The sequence below is a fragment of the Oncorhynchus mykiss genome, chromosome 14 (genome assembly GCF_013265735.2).
Source record: "Oncorhynchus mykiss isolate Arlee chromosome 14, USDA_OmykA_1.1, whole genome shotgun sequence".
NCBI classification, from domain to species: domain Eukaryota; kingdom Metazoa; phylum Chordata; class Actinopteri; order Salmoniformes; family Salmonidae; genus Oncorhynchus; species Oncorhynchus mykiss.
In genome coordinates this window covers 27,432,385-27,441,512 of record NC_048578.1, presented here as the reverse complement: position 1 = coordinate 27,441,512, position 9,128 = coordinate 27,432,385, and the positions used below count along the sequence as shown (strand labels likewise).

The 9,128-nt window shown below is 45.2% G+C and overlaps 2 protein-coding genes across 2 annotated transcripts; one reads left to right on the top strand and one right to left on the bottom strand.

Moving 5' to 3' along the window:
* Positions 1 to 3,650, bottom strand: zdhhc24 (zinc finger DHHC-type containing 24). The gene is made up of 3 exons (XM_021561601.2): positions 3,051 to 3,650; positions 2,528 to 2,805; positions 1 to 2,320 (listed from the first exon to the last, which is right to left on the bottom strand). Exons 1-3 carry the CDS (start codon positions 3,359 to 3,361, stop codon positions 2,016 to 2,018), a joined length of 894 nt encoding a protein of 297 aa, XP_021417276.1. The 5' UTR covers positions 3,362 to 3,650; the 3' UTR covers positions 1 to 2,015.
* A 336-nt stretch (positions 3,651 to 3,986) lies between these two features.
* Positions 3,987 to 9,050, top strand: LOC110489047 (glutamic acid-rich protein). Its single transcript, XM_021561597.2, has 10 exons — positions 3,987 to 4,129; positions 4,452 to 4,511; positions 5,377 to 5,533; positions 5,702 to 5,785; positions 5,904 to 6,009; positions 6,085 to 6,717; positions 6,885 to 8,187; positions 8,342 to 8,539; positions 8,627 to 8,673; positions 8,776 to 9,050. The coding sequence occupies exons 1-10, from the start codon at positions 4,047 to 4,049 to the stop codon at positions 8,880 to 8,882; spliced, it is 2,778 nt and encodes a 925-aa protein (XP_021417272.2). The 5' UTR covers positions 3,987 to 4,046; the 3' UTR covers positions 8,883 to 9,050.
* Positions 9,051 to 9,128: the final 78 nt, after the last annotated feature.

Sequence of the window (9,128 nt, the reverse complement as noted above, 5' to 3'; positions counted from 1 at the left end):
TGTTGTATGGGGCACAGAGGAAGGGTTAGTCATAAACAATCATGTCAACCCATTTATTTCATACAGAGTCCATTTAACTTTTGATGTGATTTGTTTAGCCACATTTTACTCCTGAACTAATTTAGGCTTGCCTAAACAAAGGGTCTGAATACTTATGCAACAACTGACTATAGTTATTTCATTTTGTATTAATCTTACAAAAACATTATCATTTTTCACTTTGACATTACAGAATATTTTGTGTATATTGTTGACAAAAAAAAAATGACAATTACATATATTTGAATCCCACTTGAAGAACAATAACATGTGAAGAAATCCAAGGGTTCTGAATACTTTTCAAGGCTCTGTATTTCCACACTATGAGGATGGAATAATACTGTGAGAATGCTGAAAACACCCTTTCAGGTTAAGAGCTGTTTGAAAAGACCGCATGAAATTTCAGCATGTATTGACTGGATGGAGTTTTGGCCTGTCTGGTGACATCACCAGGTGGTAAATTAGTTAATAGACCAATAATAAAGAGAGTTCCAAACATCTCTGCCAATAACAGCACATTTTCTGTTTTCCCACTCAGACCACTCCTAGACAGTCTGAGCAAAATTATTGCTTGAGAAATTGCTCTTGGCAAAGTAACTATTTTTGACCATGTTAACTGAAATCAATCACAGTGAGGTACTTAATTGGTATTGAACAAAAAAATGGCTGCATTGGCCCTTTAAACATCCCTCTCAAACTTGAAAAACATACCATGCTGCAATTAACAATAAATCTCTATGTCTCTGCAGCTGAGGTAAAAACACAATCAATAGGCCTTCAATTAAACTCAACATAAAGTGAAAAGTGAAAACATACTCAATTGCCAGTTTATTAGGTACACCCATCTAGTGATGTTTTGCCACTCCTAAATTGTCCCGTGTTGGTAATCGAATGCCCAATGAGGCCGCTTCTTGTTGTTTTTAGCTGATAGCCGTGGAACATGGTGTGGTCGTCTACTGTAGTAGCCCAATCCATGACAAGGATCTCTGTGTTGTGCCTTCCGAGCTGCCGTTCTGCGCTCCACTGATGTACTGTGCCGTTATTGGTTTGTTTGTGGCCTGCCTGTTAGCTTCCACGATTCTTGCCATTCTCCTTCGACCTCCTCCACCACCGAGCTGTTTTCATCCACAGAATTGCTGCTTACTATAAACTCCTTGTTTGTCACACCATTCTCGAGAAACCCTAGACACTGTCGTGCATGAAAATCCCAGGAGGGCAGACGTTTCTGAGATACTGGCACCGACGATCATAACACACTGAAAGTCGCTTAGGTCACTCGTTTAGCCCAAATAGAACAGTAACTGAATGCCTCAATGCCTGCTTTATATAGCAAGCCCTGGCCACGTGACTCATTGTCTGTAGGGGCAATCCACTTTCGTGAACGGGGTGGTGTACTTAATAAACTGTACGCCAAGTGTACATGTGTGATTTGGCAAGGCAGGTTTTGTAGGGAAATAAATCAAAGGCACACTCAATCAGGACAAATAACAATGAAAAGAGTGGACATCAACATCATTATAAAGACTTGTTCCAGCACTAGTAAGTGTGGGGGATCTCCTTCCAAATCAACAATCCTACCTTCACAGCAAACCTCAGCAAGAAATCAATACAGTACAATCAATAAACAATCAAAACATTTATAATTTCAGTGGACTCACATTTCAATGCTTATTTAATTGTTTTAACTGCTGAGGCAAGCAAACCAATAAATACATGCTTTCTCATTTAGCTGATTGACTAAGGTAATGGATCAATTAATGTCGGCACATAGACAATGGGTCAAAGTACCACAGAGCAACCTTGAGATACTGCAGCTACACCTGCCGTCCCACCCACCCACTCAGCAAACAGGGAAAGCAGTGGGTGAAGAGGCTTTCAGATTTACAGTCAAACTTCTCCACGAAGCCACACCACCCGCCTGCACTGCAAGGTGTCACTGTCATCCTCACACACCTGTGTCCGTCACATTACCAGGGTTACCGTGAGCGGTTGGGATCCGACTCCAGTGACTCTGTGACCTGGAAATGGATGCCGTCCCCAGGCAGTGGGGAGGGGATGAGTGGGCAGAGCCAGCAGATGTACCAGCGGGTACCCAGGGCGTGCCGCAAGTTGCCCAGTAATCCCAGGTTGTAGGGCCTGCGGATGGAGTACCACTCTCTGGTGGTCTGGCCTCGCAGGAGGAGGAAAAGGTGGAAGAAGAGGAAGGCTGCCACCAGCAGGAAGCCCAACACACAGGTGTCTGCGATGAAGGCAAAGGCAAAGGCCCGCGCTGTCACTTGACCTGGAGGAGAGGAGAGAGAAGCGAGAGAGGGTCAGATAATAGTACAACGCTCACACACAAATACACCTTTCTCTGTATTGCAGACACACAACCTTTATCTCTCTCTCGCTCACACACACACACACACACCTCTCACTCGCCCGTCTCTCTATCTCTCCCTCTCTATTTCTGTCACACACCCTCCCCCTCTCTCCCTCCCAGTCTAACCAGAGACGAGCATGATCCAGGGCATGAGAAGTAGCAGGATGCTGTGCAGCGTGACTCCTTCCTTCAGGATGATGATGAAGACCTCAGCGTTCATCACTACAGCGTACAGCAGCCCTGTCCACATGAACAGCAAACAGCTGAGGAAGTAGCGGTAGTTACGGAAGCCCACACACTGGCCGAAGAACACACAGTGGTGGTCTCGTCTCAGAACACACACCTTACAGTCATAGCAGTGGGAGCACCGCGGGGGAGTGTGGGTCTCACATGTGTAGCAGTACCTGTGGGTGGAATAGGTGTGTTACAATGTAATAACTACAGGTATAACAGCGTCATGAACACTGGGGAAATAATATTTGAATAATGAGAACAATCTATTGCCCCATAACATTTTTTTGAATACCACCAGCCTATTGATGAGAAAATACCTCCGGTCATCATTGCATTGTCTCAACACACATGTGATTCAACCAGTCTTAACAGTTTGTTTGTCCTAATGATGAACCATTATGTCTGTTTAGATTACCTCCAGCCTTGTGCCATGCCTTCTGAGCCCAGGAACACTCCTTGAATGCTGGTGCTGGTTTTCAGAAACAGCGAGGCGTTCCATGTGATGTTGCCAAACATGAAGTACTGTACCAGGAGGTGCAGAGTCTTCCACACGGTAGACCACTGGGTCTTCTTCTGGTCCGGTTGGAGCGGCGCCTCGACCAGGACCAGGTAGCTCACCTCCGCCGTGATGGAGAACACGAGAACGGTGTTCAGAACGATGGGCAGGTGGAGACACGTCTTCTCCACGCGATCCCACACCCGACCTGCGAAACTAAACCATGTCATGGTGCCTTGTCGGTCTTGTGTTCTCTATGCTTCCTTGTTGTCACCACTGTTTTGATTTGAACACGATATCTGACAGGCGACTGAAAAGTGGTGTGTGTGATCTGATGCTGACGTTAGCGATTTAGTGAGTAAAATACACTAAACTACAATTTGTTTGTTGTCATTAACATTAATCGGTGTGTGGATACGCGCTGGTGGTATTTTCACCAAATGCGTCTTCATTAATTAAACAAACGAAGTGGAGCTGTCAGTGTATCCTGTGTTACATGAAAAACCGTCCCCCATATTTTAACATAGCGCGTAAGTGATCCGTGTGAAATGACTAAAGGACTGTACTACAACAAAAAATTGTCAGGTGCATTTACAGTAAAATAAACTCTCCTAAATATGAACGTTTATTATTTACTATCAGACATTCAAATGACATTACTTTCATTTTATTGAGGTTATTCATTAGTGTAACATTATTTGTCCTATATATTTTCTTACTCATAGTGAAGACAGCAAAGATACTAAGGTTTCTCCAATTCATCTGTGATGACAGTAATGTCAATATACCCCATGTTCCTCCCCCTATAAGAGAGTAATCCAACTAACCCTTAATCCATGTTAATCCCAGGCGGCTGTTTGTGAGCCTTCGATTTCAAAGGTTTGTGGTTCCTGTCATGCCAGTAGTGAAAGATAAATGATGTCTACCTGGTATATGGACGGTGCCGAGGATAACCGAGGTGTTTATACAAAACAGGGACCAGAAGGACTGCTACAGAGGTGAGAGCGCAAACCAGAGAGAACCTCGCTCATGTATCCTTTTATTTTAGATAATACAGGGGTTGAATGATTGCTGTGACTTGATGTGACTACTAGTATGATATTAAAGTATTTTTATTTTTTACTTGCTTTTTCAACACTGTTATTTTGATTATGAGAAGTGTATTTTAGTTTATTGTACAGTATGAAAAAAGACAGAATCTATCCACCACCAGGGGTCATTGTCGCCTGTATTATGGAGTAATCCATGTCGGGAAGCACTGGAAATATAATAATTAGTACCTGTTCAGTAGGTCTGTTCTGTGTGTCTTCCTCCCCACAGTGAGCGCAGGAGGATAAAGCTGCAGAGTGACCTTGTGACCTTACAGAGGGATCAGCGCCTGTGAGTGAGCAGTGTACTTTTTATTTGGGAATCAAAATATATAAGAATAAAAGACTACTGTGTGTGTGTGTGTGTGTGTGTGTGTGTGTGTGTGTGTGTGTGTGTGTGTGTGTGTGTGTGTGTGTGTGTGTGTGTGTGTGTGTGTGTGTGTGTATGTGTGTGTGTGTGTGTGTGCGTGTGTGCGTGCGTGCGTGCGTGTGTGAGTGCCAGCGTGCAGTTGTGTAAAGGACTTAAGTAAAAATAAGTACTACTTAAGTCGTTTTTTGGGGGTATCTGTACTTTACTATATATATTTTTGACTACTTTTAATTTTACTTCACTACATTCATAAAGAAAACAATGTATTTTTTACTCCACACATTTTCCCTGACACACAAAGTACTCGTTACATTTTCAATGCTTAGCAGGACAGGAAAATGATCCAACTCACAAACTTATCAAGAGAACATCCCTGGTAATCATACTGCTTCTGATCTGGCGGACTCACTAAACACACATGCTTAGTGTTGGTGTGTGCCCTTGGCTATCTGTAAATTAAAACAACAAGAAAATAGTGCCCTCTGGTTTGCTTAATATAAGGAATTTTAAATTATTCATACTTGTATGAAACTACATACTTTGTTTTATTTTTTACTTTTGATACTTAAGTATATTTAAAAACAAATTATTTTAGACTTTTACTCAAGTAATATTTTACTGGGTGACTTTCACTTTTACTTGAGTCCTTTTCTATTGAGGTATTTTTACTTTTACTCAAGTATGACAATTGGATACTTTTTCCACCACTGCATCTGTATGTGTGTGCGTGCATGCCTATCTGTGTGTATGTGTGTGCGTGCATGCCTATCTGTGTGTATGTGTGCAGTAGCCGGGCTGTGCGGCTGCAGAGCCGGTGGCAGGAGCTGAGTGAGAGAGAGCGTCAGGCCCAGCAGCAGAACAGGCAGCTGCTGCAGGAGTTTGACAGAGCCCAGGACACTCTGAGAGACATGGTCACCTGCAACGCCGCTATGAATACCATAAAAGTGAGGACACCAATATGAAAGAATTAAAGTAACACACATGGCATGCACCACCCGCATGTGGAATGGTAGACATCCACCTACCTCCACACCTTGACAAACACAAACCATTGTCCCTCTCTGGGCCCCCAGATGACCCTGATCCCTAACTGTGACCACTGACCCCTCTAGGTGGAGTATGAAAGGTATCTGGAGGAGAGCTTCCCTCGCTGGCAGCAGCAGCTCAAACAGAAGATACTATCTGCCCAACGCAAGGTAGGCCTACCCTGCCGGACACCATAACAACAAGTCATTTATTAGATGTTTACAGATATCATATGTGATGTGATTTGAGACACACCAGGCTAGGTTAATCCTGTAGTTTCTTCCACAGCGAATGGAGCAGCACCTGAAGGAGTGCCTGAGGAGTATGGAGGAGGACAGGGCTGAAGAGAGGGGCTCCAGACCCCACATTGGAGCCCAACCTCCACTTTCTCCATGTAACACCAACACACCCTTATACAGTTCACCTTACCTCCCACCAACATAACTCACTGTCATTTCTCTTTCTTTAGGTCATGTCCAACAGCTCCAGAATGCCGCTGCGCATCAAGAACACCACAACCAAAATGGCCACCAGGACTACATCCAAAATGGCCACCATCATCCCAGCATCCCTTCAATTCAGTCCTCCTGGTTGATTCATGCTCGTTCTCAATGGGTTGATTCCCAAACCAGAATGCACTCCAAACTCCAACAAAGAGACATGACTCACCAACCCGCTCACCCCCTCCACCCCTATGACCCCCAGTTCCTCTACCCCCCTCAGCCTTACCCTGTCCAGCACCCTCAGTCCCTCTACCCCCCTCAGCCTTACCCTATCCAGCCCCCTCAGTCCTACTCTAACCCCAGTAAACACCACATTGTGATCCAGCAGGAGGCACCACCGACAGGGTTCCCCATGCAATGGGCTGCTGGAGTCGCCACGGCTGGGCTCCATTTCAGGGCCCCAGTGGGCCTTCAAACTTCCTGGACAAGCCCTGCCATGCCGGATACCCAGGGATGGAGAATAGTACAGGATGTGTCGGGGGAGGATCTGGGGAGGGTGGTCAGTGCAGCGACTAGTCCTGAAGGAGGGAGCAGTGTGGGACACAGACAGAAGAGAGAGAAGAGCAGCGATTTGGCACAAGAGCTCGACATCAAACCAGGTAAGAACTGCTTCATATAATCTAAACGTGCCTAACTGTACACTAACCAACAATGAACCAGCAACTAAACCCAAGCTAACTGTCAACTCTGGCCACACTGGCCCGAGCTGACTGCTAAATGTAATTGTTGAACTCATCATAACCCAAATCTGTGTGTGCGTTTGCAGTGCGTCTGTCGAGTGGACATGGAGAGAGCAGTGAGAGTAGCAGAACCTCCAGTCAGGCCAGTAAAGACAGCGCCAGTAGCAGGGAGAGGAGGAAGAGGAAGGAGAAGAATGGAGGAAGAGCAGGACAGAGCGCAACAGACAGGTCCTCTGCAGGATCCGGGGAGGTGGTTATTCCTGAGGCTTCAGTATCTTCTGCCTCTGTGGTCCAGAGCTCAGAGAATGATGGGACATCGGTGGTAGGGAGAAACAGGAGCAGGATGAGTAGGGGACTTGCTAACCTATTCAGTGCAGAGGAGTCAGGAAGTCATAGAGATGAATCAGGGAGTGATAGGGAGTGGTCGGTGAGTCAAAAGGAGGAATCAAGTCAAATTCAAGAATCAGGGAGTCATAGGGCAAAGGCAGTGGGTCACATGGAGGAATCAGTGAGTCATAGGGTAGAGGCAGTGAGTGAAATGGAAGAGTCAAGAAGTCAAATGCGGGCGTCAATGATTAAAAAGGAGTCAGTGAGTCATGGGGAGGAAGTAGCCAGTGAGAAAGAAGTAGGAGATAATGCCATGGAGGCCACAGAGGGAGAAGAGGAGAGTCTGGTTGGACTCAGTGCGGAGGAGGGAGCAACAGGAGAAGAAGAGAGTCTGGTTGGACTCAGTGTGGAGGAGGGAGCAACAGGAGAAGAGGAGAGTCTGGTTGGACTCAGTGAGGAGGGGGGAGCAACAGGAGAAGAGGAGGAGGAAATTAAACATGACAGAGAGGAGGGGAGGGAAACAAAGGAAGAAGAGGGAATCGGAGAACATGAAGGCGAAAAAGAGCAAGGAGAAGATCAGGATGAAGGCAATGAGGCACACCAGAGAGACAGAGAAGAAGGAGAGGAGGAGGAGGAGGAGGAGGAAGAGGAAGAGGAAGAAGTCCAACCAGAGAGCGAGAGCGTTTCTATAAGGGAGCACACTGCAGAGGACGAGGAAGACAGGGAGAGGGGAGAGGAGGAAGCAGAGGAGGCACAGGACTCAGAAGGACAGGTAGAGCGCGAGGAGGTGGAACGGGGTGATAGAGGCATGGAGGAAGAGAGCGAGAACGAAAGAGAGGAATCACACACTTCTCAGAACAGAGAGATAGAAGAGGAGGATGTGGGAGTTGGGGATGAAAGAGATGATAATGAGGAGGGGTCAGAAGGTGAAGAAGATGGTGGTGAGGAAGAGGAAGAGGAGCAGCGTTGTCAGGATGCTGAGGAAGACTCAGCAGCAGGGCAACCTGAGGATGAAGAGGAGAGAGACTCTGACGACAGCATCATCTCACCACCAGAACACAGGTAAAACACACTGATGATGATGATAAGACAATGACGATGATGAAGATGATGATGATGGCGATGGTGATGATGATAAGGACAATGATGATGGTGATGATGGTGATGATAAGGACAGTGATGATGATGATGATGACTCAATTGTTATGATTCTCAGGTCATCCAAATGCCTGGCAGAGGTAGCGGAAGAGGAGGAGGAAGAAGAAGTGATCGGTAATAATGATGAAAATGATGATGGTGAAGATGATGAAGATGACAAAGTGAAAGGGTATTCATGGTCTGTAGATCCTTTTCCAGATGAGGATGATGATATTGAACGTCTTCTCGCTCCACAAGCAAAGTCTCAGGAAAAACAGTGAGTGTTGTTATTTCTTTGACAAATTACTGCTCCAAATGACTATCTCTGGAAATTTTTCTAAAAAGGATCTTTGTTTCTTTTAAGAGAGAAAGAAGAAAAGAAGAAGACAGTGGTCCTTGTCAAACCCAAAGGTAAGATCACTGCAGACTGCACTTAGGTATCCATAGATACAACTTAAAAAGGTTAGCTACTCGCACTATTTATAACCTAACCTGTACTATCTGTCTTTTCAGCCATAGATGAAGACTTGGACAGTTTCTCTGAAGTAAAAGCACTTCACAAAAAGAAAGGGGCTAATCAGGACACAGACTCAGAAGAGTTTGATCACTTCTACGACTGACAAGCCTTGTGTTCCAGCTCACCTAAAACCTCAACAAGATATGAGTGACTGCAATTCTAATGCCAGACTTCTAAATCCACAACACTTGAACATGAAATCCACAACACTTGAACATGAAATGAACATTCCTTATCAAATGTCAAGATGCACCGAATGTAAATCATTAGCATTTTATTAAAAATAGAATATTGAAAATGCTGTTTTGAGATTGAGATATAATTACCACTCCAGCACAGTAGGGGGCAG